The sequence below is a fragment of the Scophthalmus maximus genome, chromosome 9, assembly GCF_022379125.1.
Source record: "Scophthalmus maximus strain ysfricsl-2021 chromosome 9, ASM2237912v1, whole genome shotgun sequence".
In the NCBI taxonomy this organism is placed as follows: Eukaryota; Metazoa; Chordata; class Actinopteri; order Pleuronectiformes; family Scophthalmidae; genus Scophthalmus; species Scophthalmus maximus.
This window is the reverse complement of record NC_061523.1, coordinates 6887063-6902500: the sequence shown is the minus strand read 5'-3', so window position 1 is coordinate 6902500 and position 15438 is coordinate 6887063. Positions and strand designations below refer to the sequence as shown.

The 15438-nt window shown below is 44.8% G+C and overlaps 3 protein-coding genes across 3 annotated transcripts in view; 2 read left to right on the top strand and 1 right to left on the bottom strand.

Moving 5' to 3' along the window:
* psd2 (pleckstrin and Sec7 domain containing 2) overlaps window positions 1-5267 on the top strand; it is a 34192-nt gene extending 28925 nt beyond the window's left edge. Inside the window, exons 10-15 of the mRNA XM_047334433.1 lie at window positions 1-38; window positions 146-216; window positions 640-797; window positions 1310-1454; window positions 1844-1987; window positions 2418-5267. The exon at window positions 1-38 is cut by the window's left edge and continues 153 nt beyond it. Of these exons, the coding sequence (XP_047190389.1) occupies window positions 1-38; window positions 146-216; window positions 640-797; window positions 1310-1454; window positions 1844-1987; window positions 2418-2648 (787 nt within the window). The 3' untranslated portion in view covers window positions 2649-5267. The remainder of the gene's footprint in view (window positions 39-145; window positions 217-639; window positions 798-1309; window positions 1455-1843; window positions 1988-2417) is intronic.
* Window positions 5268-6570: 1303 nt separating this feature from the next.
* nrg2b (neuregulin 2b) overlaps window positions 6571-15438 on the top strand; it is a 60283-nt gene continuing 51415 nt past the window's right edge. Inside the window, exon 1 of the mRNA XM_047334434.1 lies at window positions 6571-6704. The gene's annotated coding sequence lies outside the window, so the exon portion shown is untranslated. The remainder of the gene's footprint in view (window positions 6705-15438) is intronic.
* On the bottom strand, window positions 8213-15000 carry purab (purine-rich element binding protein Ab). Its single transcript, XM_035648987.2, has one exon. It carries the CDS (start codon window positions 14895-14897, stop codon window positions 14052-14054), a length of 846 nt encoding a protein of 281 aa, XP_035504880.2. The 5' UTR covers window positions 14898-15000; the 3' UTR covers window positions 8213-14051.

Below are 15438 nucleotides of genomic sequence, written 5' to 3'. Positions count from 1 at the left end.
GACCCGCAAGAGCCATGCTGACATGGACGGCAAACGTAGTAAGTTCATGTTTAAACACACACACAAGGTTGACTTTAGCTACCTAATTCCTAATAAAGTGTTTTTACACAAACGTTTTTTGTCGTCACTTTGTCCCCTCTCCCAGCCCCGAGGGGTCGTCGCGGTTGGAAGAAATTTTATGCGGTTCTGAAGGGGATGATCCTGTATCTCCAGAAGGTACTGCATCACGTCCTCTGCTCTGTTACCATAGTAACACCACCGTTGTCACTGCGGTGGTGGATGCTGCTAGCTGCTCTACTGTGTGTGTGTGTGTCTGCGCGTGCATGTGTGTCTTCTATTCTAGAGGGAGTGAGATACAGACAGCGTTAAGAGAGGAAATGAGGCATGGCAGCCTCATGTAATGTGTGTTTGTCTCCCCCTGCTGGTCGGAAGTCTTCACTAGCTACGGGCCGTGAAACATTCAGCCAGAATTAAATGGATTAACTGCTCGTTCTGTCACAAGCAGCGTGACATTTTCTCCCTCTCCACTTGATGTTGAAGTCTGGAAATGTGTTGAAAGTGTTTGCCTTGATTTGGATGTTGATTTGTTTTGTCGTAATGTTGTCATGACTGAATCACGTTTTCCTTTCACTCGCCCAGGACGAGTACAAACCCGACGCCGACATCTCAGAGGTGGACCTGAAGAACGCTGTGCGGATCCATCACGCTTTAGCCACCCGTGCCACCGACTACAGCAAGAAAGCCAACGTGCTGAAGCTCAAAACATCGGACTGGAGAGTGTATCTGCTGCAGGCCCCGTGAGTCCGTCGCACAGCAACAATATTCAAATGCAAAAGTGCAAGAATTAATATACAAAGTATTGACACTGTCAGTGATATTGTTCAGTGAAGCAGGTGTAAATATTGGATTTATTGATGTAGCGATTATTAACTGTTTCAAATGTTTCTATACAGCACTTCTCTAAACTTCTCTAAAGGTATATATTATTTTGGTTTAAAGGTTTTATTCAAGACATTCAAAATTAACAAATTAAATGAACGTAACAGTATGTTGTAATGCCTGAATCCAGTTATCGCAACACAAACTTTTCCACCTCAGCCGAGCATAAAGAAGAACAAACATAGACTTTTTTAGTGATTATTTTTTATTTTTTTTGGAATTTCTAGTATGTCCACAGTGGCTTTTTTTTTTTAGGCACTAATTGAAAAATGTGCATTAAAAATCAGAGGGAAACCAACCGGATGTCAACATATACTGGTTGATATAACCCAAAGATGAAAATATATTCTGTGAATCTCTCTCACTCCAGGAGTGAGGAGGAGATGATGTCTTGGATCTTCCGAATAAACCTGGTGGCGGCGCTGTTCTCAGCTCCGGCCTTCCCCGCTGCCATCGGCTCCATGAAGAAGTTCTGTCGGCCCATCCTGCCATCCTCATCCACCAGACGCAACCAGGTACACACACACATACACACACACACACACACACACACACACACACACACACACACACACACACACACACACATAGATGATCACATACAATACATGTAGAAACAAGAGGAGCATTCACACTCTTCTGGTTAAAATTTCACTGGTCTTTAGAAACATAATATATTTTTGTCAGTTCCTAGCTAGGTGAGATTTTTGCATCGTATATTCCTTCAGTAAAGACTATATCACTTACTGCAGCATGCATAATCCATCTACATTAAACACCTCATACACTGGGATGGTCAGTTCTACATATTCTATTTATGTCTGCTCACATCTGATTGGCTGTTTTGGGGGGGTCTTCTGCTTATTTATTTTTTTCCCCCCTGTCCGTGCTGCGATTGGTGCAGGAGGAGCAGCTGCTGAGTCACGAGAGCAAGCTGAAGCAGATGAGCCTGGAGCTGGAGGAGCACCGGAAAAACCCGCCCTCAGTTGACCCCAAAAGTCGGGAGTGGGAGGAGTACCGGCTCAAAGAGCACTACCTAACGTACGAGGTACAGGCTCTGTCAATTTTTTTTAAGAGGCACATATCAGATGGACACTGTCTGCTGTTCATTTACTGTATTTTGAATTGTAAAGTATGTCATTTATAACTTTTTATCAGTAGCATAGTAACAGTTTCTTCAGGTCAAACGTGAATGTGAACATTTGATAATTTGCTGCATCAAAATAGATTAGTCTTGCGTGTTTTAAGTTGTCTGACACTGTCAGTCTTTATGTTAATGTGTCCGTTAAACAAAATGTTGAGCCAAACCAAAACATTTTATTGGATTGGGCATAAATTAAACCAGTTGCGAGGTACCAGTGTGTCCAAACTGTTTCAGATCAGGCCACTGGTCTCCTCGCCGTCTTTCTTGATTCATTTTCTTTCGGTCTTTCTGGCTTAAAACACACATTTCTCCCTCCTTCCCTCTCTCGGAGCAGAAGACCCGCTATGAGACTTACATCAGCCTCCTGCAGGCAAAAATCCGCGCGGAGACGGACGACCTTGAGAAGATCGAGGCAAGCGTGATGGGTGGCCTGATCATGGAGGGTGGTCTGGCCGGCCGCGAGTGCCACCTCCGCAAGACACAGTCCTCCCCGTCCATCAGCCAGGCTCACGGCGGGCTGAACGGGAGGGCCGTCGACTGCTCTAATCCAGGACAGAGGAGCTGAGGGGAGGGAGGGTGAAGAGACGCCACGGCCCACAAAAGCAACGTTTCCTCCGAGCCAAACTAGTTTAATCCTCCAACTCCTTAATGGGTTCTTTGTTCACCCTCTTTTTTGTTTTGAGCTCCTTCGTTCCTCCCGTTGTGCTCATGGTGAGCGTGAGATCCCAGAATCCCATCCCAGAATTTATCAACCCCGGTGATGAGGTTCAGTCCTTGAGCAATAGATGAAAAGAATGAAGAGGAAGAGCCCGCCAACAAGTGACCCCGCCAAACCTCAGTTCTTTGAACTTTTATTATTGCACATCAGAACGATCGTAACTGTGACCCTGCGACCTTCATCAGTATTATTTTCAAAACTCGCCGCGAGGCGGTTGTCTTGAGTTGAAACTTATTTTTCGTTATGAGCAGAAGTCTGAGCATTTCATAACGTGTTCGTTTTTAGGTCAGAAAGAGAACAAAGAGAGAGACGCCAGACAGAGACTGAGATGGACCCGGTGGAGATGGTACTACTGTAGCATTCTGGCCCCCGTCGTCCCGCGCATGTTAACACACCCAGCCAACTCACAGGCGTGTGTACGGACCTACACGTGGGTGGCGTCTGAAAAACAAAATATATCTGCCCTGGAGAACTTCTCAGAAGGAATCGAGTCTCTGCCATGTATAGCATATTTATTTATTTATTTAATTATCCTTTGTTCGCCACAGGGAGGGTCCACACACACACACACAGTGGACATGCTCCACATTCACACAGTTACATACGGTATGTTCCCATGTGTAAAGGAGCTGCCCAGTGGATCCGTGGGTTTTTTAAAACCGTTGTCTGCTCCACCAGAGGAGCTGGAGGTTGAGTGCCTTACTCAAGGGCACCTCGGCACGAGCTGTTGAGGGATTTGTGTCACACAAAGTCTGCTTCTGTGAGTTCTTCAACGTTACCATTTGTTTTTATTACAACAACAAAAAAAGGGATAACGGTATGTAGCTGAATGAAAGCAATGTGCCACATATCATGACAGAGTGCACTGAGCTGACAGAGCCGATACGTAACTTGAAATGAAGGGCAGAACAGGAGAGTGTGGGTGAGACGTGTACAGTATGAGTGGGTCGGCTGTGTTGTGTGTGTGCGTGTGTGTGTGTGCATCCGCTTGCTTTTGAAAGTAGTTCCAGTTGAGTTGTTGAAGCTGTAGGCGACAGGAAGAGGTGGATTTAGCAGGGTCATGTCTGAATGAATCACTTATTGAGCGTGTTTGGTCAGAAACAGTCTGTTTGGCCTTCTGCTGAGTGAGACTACCATCAGAACCAGGCCTCGATCTTTCAAAAGCATCTCCAGCACAGAGGCCTCCATCATCCAAAAATCCCCAAAACTGAGAATCTAACCTACCACTGCTCTTCATTCATAACATGTTACATGGACCTATTATACAGTAGCTACTAGCTTGTTTGGCATTGTGCTGGGCATTTACCAGCACTGGTGTATTCCTTCTGCTGCCGTCATTCCCACGAGATGGAGATGTTTTTGAGGAAACCGGGCCCTGGCTTATTTTAGACAGACACATGATTGGAGAGTGTAGCAGCAGGACTGCTCAGGCGTAGCGTACTAAAGTTAGGAAACCTGTCGGCGTAATGGAACGGAGAGGGGAACTGCAGCAAAACAACTCCACATGGGTGAGGAGGAGGAGGAGGAGGTGGGACGCATTTTCTAAGAAGAGACTGGTTAGGCTTTCTAAGTAAGACTGTCTCCGCCAGCCAAGAATCGGCAAAACAGACATCCTGCACGCAGGACCAAGCAGAGGAACATAATATGTTAACGCCTGTTTCTCATTGGAGGAGTTTGGCTTGTTTAATGTTCTGAAGTAGTGGGGATATGGTGGGAGGGGGGGTGGTACTGCTGTTTGTGAGCACCTTAATTGATCCTTGCCCACTCAAAACACACGCACACACACACAAACACACACCGCAACTTTCCTCTTTCTACATAATTTGTTTATGTGACACAACTGTAGATCAGTGAGCTTAGTGACCCCTCACTCAGCCTCAATGTGGCACAGAAGCATGTTGACGTAACCAGAGCCGTGCATCGGCAGTAAGAATAATCATATCTTTGGTCTGGACACAGTGCTTCTGCTGCTTTGTATTTCATATTTATAGTGACTGGCGGGATCTGAGATCCCCCTGAGACTCGGCTGGACACCTGGAATCACAGCTGGAAGCCTTGGACTGGATCCTTGTACAGACCAAAATGCTGAACCGGAGCTGAGTTTTGCGCGAGGAAGTACCATTTTTATAAAAAGCTGAATTGATAGAATAAAACTGCTTTCTTACAGGGAGACTTCCCCTTATAGTCACTTTGCCTGTTGTGCTAACCATTGTTTACCAATGTTCTAGGGTAGGCCCGTGCCGTAATATAGAATTGTGACAAAAAAAACCCCATTTGTTGATTGTTATGATTTATTTTTAAGAAAAAATGACAACTTCGGCACTTTGATGTCAGCAATGGATCTCTTTGTTTGTTTGTTTTGTTTGTATATCGGAACTGTTTTTGACAGGATGCTCATACTATGTAAAGGACATATTTACTGAATATTTAGTCTGTGCTTCATAAAGTAAGCTTTTATACAGATGATCGTGGTTGTGATTTATTAAAATATAAGGTCAGTTTGAATACTGAAAAAGGTTTGATAATCTGGGTGCTACTGACATCTCTGATAATGTGGCAATATGACTTTGAAAAGAAGTTCAGCTACAGCATCTGAGAAATGCATTTTTCAACTTATGTTGTGACACTGACAGCTTTTTTTGTTTGTTTTTCCACTGTGTCACAATAGAGAAGATGTGTGTGTCATTTATGTTATGTGACATTATAAATCTATAGCTATAGAAAACCAACATACTCTAACTTTTTTTGTTATCACTCATTGAGTATTCTGAGCCTAGACATCTGGATGGGCTGCGTTAGATTAAAAAATATATAATTACATTTTTAGCTAAATGTAGCGCTGTGGTCACTTACAAATATGCACAGTTTATATTTTATGAAAAGGATGTGCGGTTCAACTGTTGTTGTATTATTAGGTGTTATAGCTTAGGCCATAATCACATTCTGCTTTAGAAAAAGTGTCCACATATCTTAAAAAACTAAAAAATCAACATTATCAATCTTTTCCCCTGCTTTGGTTGTGAAATCACGGATTAGTTCAAGGGTGTTTTAGTGCTCTGGCAGAATACGGTCTGGATCCCCTCCATTGGGAAGTGATTTCCCTCCAGTGGAAAACATGCGGTCCAATCACAACCGATCGTCGGGATAATGGGCGGGGTTTGTACCACGACGCGGACGGAGGCGACTTTTGTAAACAACCGAGGCTGCAGGTGACGAACGAGCATTTGACTAAAAGTACCCGATACCTTCACATTTCTACCACAAAAAAAGGCAACACTGGCTAACAGCCGTTGTGGAATCATCACCACAGACATCTCCTCTCTGCTCCGGTCTGTTGACATTTCCGCGTCGCTCAACAGACGTCACATGATTGGTCTGCGTCCGTTGGTAACGCCTCTTGGAATTAACACAGAATTGATTCATATTATAAAGATTGAGTAATGTGTCCTGGGGACAAAACGGGGGAGGTGCACTGTCACTGTAGAATTGGCCGTTGTAACAAATAACTAGTACCACAAATAACTATACATAATGTGTTTGTCATGAAGAAAAAAACCCAACAAAACAAGATTAGCACACTACCATATTTTTGTGAACATTTGTCACTTTAAGAGACTGTTGCATTGTGGGTTGTTTGAAGCTGTGACGTTGCTAACTAGCCAGTTTTCAAATTTCCAAACAATTCAACTAGCTTCAGCTAGCTCCTGTTAGTGGTTTTGCTCTCATTGTATATATATTTTCCAAGGCCTTGACTGAAACAAGAAGTTTTAACACGAGGTGGCCAACATGTCATGTTAGAAGAAGATGACACAGAAGACAGTCAGGGGGGGAAATCTGACCGTGCTCCTGAAAAAGTGCTGAGTGTGCGACCGAGGACACCGGCTGGACGAACGCTGTACAAAGGTAAGAGGTTGCTTTATTCTGCCGCTTCAAAACAATGTGTTTGTATGTAAGAAAAAAAGGCCCCACAAGACGAAGGGGCTGACTGAACTGAGTTGTCTCGAGTAAACTTTTCCGACACGCAATAAAGAGCAGGACAAATGTTTTGAAACCCTGACTTTTTCCATAATGAGTGGGATGTCATGAAGGTGTTTTACAGGAGCACAGGTGGGACTGAGCCTGACTGATGCACGTTGTACTGATCTCACTGAAACGTGGTGGTTAGACGGTTATTAGTGTCGGGTGATAATAACACACGAAGGAAAACCCACTCAATAATATCAGAGATCCTCCTAAATCCTACGCACTAGACCTTTAATTCAAATATTTCATCGTGCAGCTTCGACTGTGTTTAAAGATTAAAGTGAGTACAATGTAGCACTCTGCTCCTTAAGCTTTTAAAGTAACCCCAGCTATACCTTATAATGGAGGCCACGCACCACAGACAATAGACAAAACGTTCTTGAATTTAATTTGATATTCTGTTCTCCTTAGACTGTAATTGCGTTGGTTCGATTTATGTAGCACACATGACAAGGAACAGCTATATTTTACAAATGAAACATATCCTCCGAGAATGTTAAGATAAGCTTCCAGGCTGATTATTTTACTACTCTGCTCTTGCTAGGTTTATTAAGCGAGGGTTAAATAAAAAAAAGTCGGCCTGGTACAGTATATGTGAGACCAGAAAATGTATCCTGGTTAAACTTTGACTCATGTTTAATATGTATATGAAAAATCAAAATAAATCTCATGTTCCCTCACCTCCCAGTGTTCCTCACATCAGTGCCACAAAATCTCCTTCTTATAACATTTGGTTCAATATCTCTGATAATTTCATATGTGGTGCCACCATTTTTATTGCTTTTGGTGCATTGATAATATAAAAAATTCTCACCTGGCTAATGATAATGAATACCTTAATACCTTCTGTGGCAACTATGTGGCATTAATTTATTTTTATTTCCACAAGACAGTCAAAAAGCAGGAATACGGCGTCAAATCCGACCTTTGTATCCATCGGCTATAGTTACCCTCCTCTCGTGTCTGTGCATTTTTTTTATTCAATAATACACAAATACCCCTAATAATACACATTAATGCTTTCCATGCACAGCTGACGGGGAGCCACGTACTCTAAAAACTTTAAAGGAGCGCAGTCAGTTGCTTACAACTTTTTAAAAAATTAAGTCACTTGGTGATGCACTAATTAATTTATTTTGTTAAACTAATAGCTAACAAGTAAAGACTATTAATAACTTTAAAATGGACAAACTTTCATTCTCTGTTACCAATTTAAGTTTTTTTTTAGTAAATATATAATCAATATTGTTGCACTATTTATCAGAACAATTTGTTACGTAGGAATGGCCATACTCTGTTATAATAGACACTGTTTATTTGAACTTTTCCAGCCCAGCCCTGCTAACTGTATGACTGTAGAGTGTTGAGACAGTTTTGCAGAGACAGGGACATGTGGAATGACTTTATTGCGCGATTAGTCATTTTTCAGACAACAAGGCTCCCCCAACATTAAAACAAACAGCAATGTACAAAACAGCACACCTTCTTTTGCCATCAACGTAAATTTTAATAAGGTAGCGAGAGTACACAACAGAAAGTAATGAAATGTGAGGACGCGAGTTATGATGATGTTGAGATGAATAGGATGAGCTTGATGTCAAAGCCAAAGTAAGCACCATCGTCATGTAGTCAGGAAAGGCCATATTTCAGTAAGAAATATTCTAGAAGGGCTGAGGAGAGGTTAAACATGATACAGGAGGGTTGTTATCACAGTTTTCAGACAATTTTTACCAACTAAAAAAAAAAACAATATCGGTGTAGCACTACTTTATCATGCAATTTACTTTAGTAAACCTTCTGACACACAGACAAAATATACTTCAATAAGTAGAACTCAATACATCTCTGTCCAGCAATAGACACAAAGCCTGTAGTTTATACTCTTTGAATGTGAGATCCCTATCAAAAATAATATGCAGATTTTTATTCTTCTTAATATATCTAAAGTGCAAGTATTTATCCATTTTATTCAATGCTTTCTGTAAGTATAAAATACAAAGGAAAAAAAACAGCAATATGTTTTTCCTGTTTACATGTTATATTTTTCTGAAAGGAGGAGCATCATATATAACAAACCATATATATATATATATATACACACACACACACACACACACGCACACACGCCACAGATAAAATATTTTTGAAAGATACAACATATTATCTCATATGGGGATGGTAAAGGGATTTAGACCAAACTGTGACATGGGATATGTTCATTGTGCATTGACCCCACCCTTTAAAATCCTGGATCCATTTCCCAACATCTGCAAATCATCTGAAAGAACGTCTTTATAACTGTACACAACAGTAGCCTATACAGTCTGCAAACATGATAGACCCAACTCCTCGCCGTATGTGTGCAAACACAAGAATAGCTGAATGAGCTCCTCTGTCAGTGGTTTGTGTTGAGTCATATAGTGCTTGGCTTTGGCCAGAGGCTGCAATTGGCCGTGTGATTAACCAGGGACTCTGATCGGCAAATGAGAGACTACAACACTGAAACCAGAAACAGAGCAGATTTGGTTGTCTGGAACACCTTAATGGAAGTTTTAGTCTGTTTTCGGGCAGTACTTGTACTGTTTGGTAGAGGCGGGTGGCCACCAGCCCACATTTCGTTAGTGGAAGTTTGCCGTTATAAGTTAAGGACATGTGGCTGTTTGAACGCAGTCAGAAACATGAATTATCTCCTCCTTCAAGACGGGAAGAACAAGCAGACAAACCACCTGCAGCTGGAGCCATCATAGCAATCTCTGAGTACACGCAACAAGTAGCTACTGTTGCATGTTTGAATTATGTCTGTGATTTAATTCATGTGTTAGGAATGGTGTGGTCCCCCTTGAGCAACGGAAAACAAGCTCTTTTTGATAAAACATGACAAAATGAACACTGCGGCAATAACAGACAAAAGGCAGGATAACCTTTGGATTAATGACCACTACAATGGCAACCACTGTCTAACAAATCAGAACATTCTCGTCAATTCCTGAAGCTTCGGTGCGCCGATGCCCCCTGTGCACTGGACTTAGCCAGAGACACGGAGGACAGCACACAGCCGGAACCACTAGTGCTTCATATGGAAAACATGACAAAACATCTGCCCGACCGTTTTGCATTTGAGTCCCAGAAATGGATGACAACGTGGGCACAACCGTGGCTCCAAGGTCACTCCGGGTTCTGCTGTGACGAGCTCCCATGAACTGAGGAATCAGATTTGATCTCACTGTTTTCTGCAAAATCACCAGTGCCCTCCTCAACCCAAAATGGATGAATCATGTTTCATAACGGAATCATTCTGCTCTAAAAACATAGCTGGCCCAGTAGTACCTGGTGATTACAGTGTATGACGAAACATCACATCTTTTACTCTTTTTTTTGTGTGTGTGTGCGCGCGCGTTTCACAGAGTGAGGCATTCATAAAGTGAACTCTATTAGCAGGTTCAGGCGCTCTTTACATTTGGCCAGAGTTAGAGAAAGAGAGAAAGGAAGTGTTGTATTTCCAGTCGTCATGTAGCACGAGCCTCCTGGAGGCCTGCATGGATTTAAGCTTAAGCTCAAACACTCTGGGGAATAAGTGCTGTATCATAACAGAGAGTCCATACTCCAGACCAACTCAGATTGACCTCAGATGTGCTTCGCCAGGCACATAGTCATAGGTGGGCTTGTACGTGTGTTTAATGGAAATGGCCTTTTTCAACATTCACAGGGCAGCGTGAGGAAATATATCATCTGTGCAAGAGGGGGAGGAGAAATTCTGTTCTTCTGCAGAACTGAGGGAAAAGTCCAAACTGGTCCTGTCGTGGCTGGGTCGGTGGGTCACGGTAGAATTCTGCTGGTAAGCCCCTACAGTGCAGTGCCAGGCTTCATCGGGCCTTTCACCAACACTCAGAGTCAAACCTGAGCCAAAAACAAAAAGTCTTGCGTAGAACAGATGGGATTTTCTGGCACATTGTTCTTGGCTCCATTGCCAGGGGCACGACCAGTCCAACACAGAACGAGCACGGATCAAAACTTAGAATCTTTTAGAGGATTCAATAAGACCATTTCAGCCCAGGTGTGCTTTGGGTAATTCTGCTTCAGCCCCAGCCTCAGCTATCCCACATGTGTGGGAGACCCAGGCTACAGCTACACTCACAGCTTGTTTCCAGCTAAGGTGTCTAAAGCTGCAGTCAATGCAGTCTGTTTCCTCTTCACACCGGCTCGGTGGCACGCCACTCTGACCAGGCCTGTGACTAGACTCAGTCATATTTGCCAAATGAATGAAGCTGATCGGCGAAATAACCACTTGAAGCATGTTGATTGGAAACTAGCATGTCTATCTAAGGCCAGAGGTCGACCAGGTCAAAAAGAAGGAATGGATTGCGTTGTCTGAATGTGACATGCAGTTCTGCTGCATGGAAAATAAGCCAAGGACTTTTCGTACGCAGTGAATCCCAAGGAGCAGACCAGAGATCAGAGCCTGCCCACAACACACAGAGAGGAGTTGTAATCCCCATTTTAAAAACAGCAACAAACGCCTCTGTCCTTTGGGGTTTGCTGCAGCCGATCACTATTTCAAGTGAAACTGAAGACAAGTCAAAGTCAAACTGACGTCCCACCTGTCCTGCGATCGGCAGTCCCAGGCGAGAGAGGGGTCCCACTCAGCCTCCAAACTCACAGTGTCCTGGCTTCTAATGACAGCAGGCCTTGTGCAGTTCAACACACCGTTCAAAATACTTTCGAGGCCTCCCAAACACTCGGATAGCAACAAGAGGCCTCAACAGGGGGAGACTGTGTATGTGGGTGGGTGTGTGTGTGTGTGTGTGTGTGTGTGTGTGTGTGTATGTCAGCCACCCCTGGACCCAAGCCCCGAGATACGATTCAACTTCAGCGCAGGCCACTGCAGAGAGGGGCTGACGTGGAGACAGTCAAAGGTTGTTGCAGACGTGTGTTCGGGGAGGAACGAGGAGGGAAAATATTTTCTCTGGGGTGACTGCGTAGGGGGACGTAAAACACGAGAGAGACAGACAAGGCAGCCTACCGGTTTACAGAACGTGACAGGAAAAATACCTCACTACTAGTCAGACTTTTTTTTTTCTTTTTTCTTTTTCACTTTGAGCAGGTGCTTGAGAAGAAAAACTTCACATTTCGGAAATCTAATGAGGATGCATCCACCTCATCGTCATGCTATCTACTGATCACATAGCCTACACATTGTTTTTCGTCTTTTAATAGTCTATACACGTGATACAATGCCACGATTGGCACGCACACAATATTGCACACTAAGATGAAATATCCTACACCTGTCAATGGCCTCCTCTCTACCAGGGAGGGAGAAACCTGACACGTTTCAGACAACATAATGTGGAGAACAGAACTTTGATGGAAAATAAGAATAACGGTAATGTAAAAGTGACATATTCGGAGCGGCGAGGCCCCTAGGGAGCGATCGAGGGGCTGTAGCACCATAAAGAGATAGATACTGCCTTGGCCCTGCACTGATGGGCCTTTACATCCACTGGACTGCCCTCAGACTGACTGCATGGGACTGGCCGGCTGGCCTGCCTGGCTGGCTGACTGCCTGGCTCTTTAACAGGATCCATCTCAGCTCTGACGAATAACCTCATCCAGTCGCTCCTGGTTTTTGATTTTTCTTCTTGTTCTTGCTGTTTTATTTAATATCATGGTGCATCTGGTGTGCAAAGCCACCCGTAACATCTCCAGATGAATCTCCACGCCAACAACCAGCGCTGCCACGGGGGGGGGGGGGGGGGGTACATCTTAGGGCACTTCCTGTTCCTGGGAGACATATCTCCACTCTATGAGAGGCCACCCGGCCAGGAGTTCTGCTAGGGTTTCTGGGCTCCAGGGTGCCATAACACACTGAAGCCTCCACCCTTTTCCAAAGCTCCAGCTTGGAGCTTTGTTTCTGCCCTCTACCACTATTGCCCCCCCCCCCCCCCCCCCCCCCCCCCCCCCCCCCCCGAAGCTCCCAGCAGCCTTTCACCTTACTTTTGGCGTTGCCACCCATGCGCCATGTACTGCGGGGGTGTAAATCCCGCAGCGAGGATGAGAATATATTTCGGCCTACATAACAGCACTCGTAAATGAAGACGTACAGCGGTCGAGGTCACGGACCATCCCACGTGAGGAACACGTAAACGAGTGGAGTGTATAAGGCACGGGTCATAATGACGTCAGAGAGGATGCGTTGCCTCGCCGCACGCTGCGCTGGCGCATCTTTTTCTGTTTGTTTTGTTTTCGCGCCTTGCGATCCCATGAGTGGACCATACCCTTTTGCATCCCCCACCACCCCCCCAGAGGAAAAAACTACAAAGTAACAAAGAAAAAACTTAACCCACAGAAAACGTGGGTATCTTAATAAGGTTTTCTTTTACAGCTGATTCACAAAATCATAATTAGTACATCTAAGTTAGCACTTTTTTTTTCTTTACGTTTACATGGACATGGTGCAAGAGGGTTGATATCAATATAGTAGCTCAGAGATAGATTTATCCCGTTTGTTTGAGGTGCACACAATAGGCTAGTTGATTTTTCCACCCTTTCCATAATGGCGTGATAGAAATGCTTTTTGTTAGCCTACTACGTTTCAGGTCAAATTAAAGACTAGAGCGTACTTTGCCAAACTTCTTTTCAAAACATGAGCCTACACGCATGCTGACAGGTGTTTACAGGCCCGCAGTGCCTTCTGCAATTCATACACACTTTAAGAGCGATTTCATATTTCTTCTGCGTACCTTTATAATAAACTATACATCTGGTATCTGATTTTGGTTTCATAAAGTTCATCATATATTATCTTTGTGCTGATGTCAAATAGTCGTTCTGCTGTCATTTAATATTATAGACCTCTGGTTTCACTTTTGATTCAATTTTTTAGTATATTATCGGTTTGAAAACATTTAAACATTGATATTTTTTTTTTGAAATAGCTTTGATGTGTGCAAAATCTGTCGTTGATAAGAGATATAAACACTCTGTTCATTGTCATTTGAATCAAGTAGGAAACAGTTCATATCTTACAGTTCGATCCTTGATAGCAGCGGCTTACTGTAACATGGGTGGTAAGTGGGGTGTCATCCAGTAAAATGAGCGAGGAGACAGCAAGAGGTGCTGCCTTGTCTGTGGAGGTTGTGTGTGTGGGGTGATTCCCTTGGAAATTCTCTTTCTATTTTACAGTTTAAAGTCAGTCGTCTCATCTCGGCTCTCCCGGGCAAATCCGCGTCAGTCGTCGTCGCCCTCGTCTGCGCCGTGCGGGCCCTCGGGTAGCAGTTCGGAGGCCCGTTTCTCTCTACTCCTCTCCTGGATCTTCCTCATCTCCTCCGCGTACTTGCAGAAGGTGTTGCCGAATTTGGACCAGACTTTGCACGGGACCGTGATGGAGTTGCGGTACGTGGGCTTCACCTCGCTCACCCGCATGAACACGCCGTACTTGTTCGAGCCCACGTCGAAGAAGAAGCGCTTGTTGTCGACCGTGAGCGAGGTGCCCTCCGGCAGCTCCGCCGGCTCCTCGTCCACGCCGTAGTCGTCGATGAGTTTGGCCAGAGCGTCGCGGAACTCGATGAGACCCTGCGCGGGCAGAGCGATGGTCTGGCCTTGCGCGCTTCCCAATCCGGGCCCCCGATTAACGGTCTGCCGGATCCTCAGGAACCGCCCCCTCTGGTTCTCTTTCAGATCCATGTAATATTTCCGATTCTCCCGCACCAGGAATTCGCTCTTGAGCGCCCGCCGGGGCTCATCCTGCACTATGTCCGGGTTGGTCGGGCCCAGCTGAGCGTAGTGTTCGATAAAGTCCCCGAGGTAATCGCGGAACTCCACGGCGACCGACATGGAGAGAGTGAGGCGGCTCTTGTTTCCCCCAGCGCCGACCTCGGCTATCTTTAGGAAGCGGCCTTTAACGTTCTGCTTCACGTCGAGGTAGAAGCGCTTGTTCTGGATGTCGACGCGCTTGGAGGCGAGCTCCTCGGTGTCGTGCTGCAGCCGGGCCATGGCGCCCATCGCGCCCGGGGGCAGCGAGCCGGGGCCCGCGGCGGGCCCTCCGTGGTCACTGCCACTGTCTCTGTCCGCCATGATGCTGCCTCCCTGCTTTACCTTCCACCGTCTCTCTCTGCCTGCTGCAACCTCGACTGCCCGTCAAACCACTCCGCCGCTCTATCGCGAGACGAGAGAGGAGGATGAAAAAAAATGAAAGTAACTGTAGTCCCCGCTACTGTAGTACCGCGAGCGGGCTGCGTTCAAGACGCTCGCGATGCTTTTGCAACGTTTCACAGAATTCCAACTTAAGCCTTTGGCAGAGCAGTGTATTGCAACTGAAAGTTAACCCCCACCCATGTGAGCCTAAAACACTGCAGTACTAACATCAACAGTCAACACATCAGACAGACAGATAGATAGATGGATAGATAGACGGATAGATAGATAGATAGATAGATAGATAGATGGATAGATAGACGGATAGATAGATAGATAGATGGATGGATGGATGGATGGACGGATAGACAGATAAGGCAAGGCAAGTTTATTTGTAAAGCACATTTCAACAACAAGGCAATTCAAAGTGCTTTACATGAAACATTTAAAGCAATTGGGAAGAAACATAAAATCACATTAA

Bases quoted from the DNA above. Each gene is read 5' to 3' on its own strand.
- purab (XM_035648987.2), bottom strand. From the start codon at position 14,897: ATGGCGGACAGAGACAGTGGCAGTGACCACGGAGGGCCCGCCGCGGGC.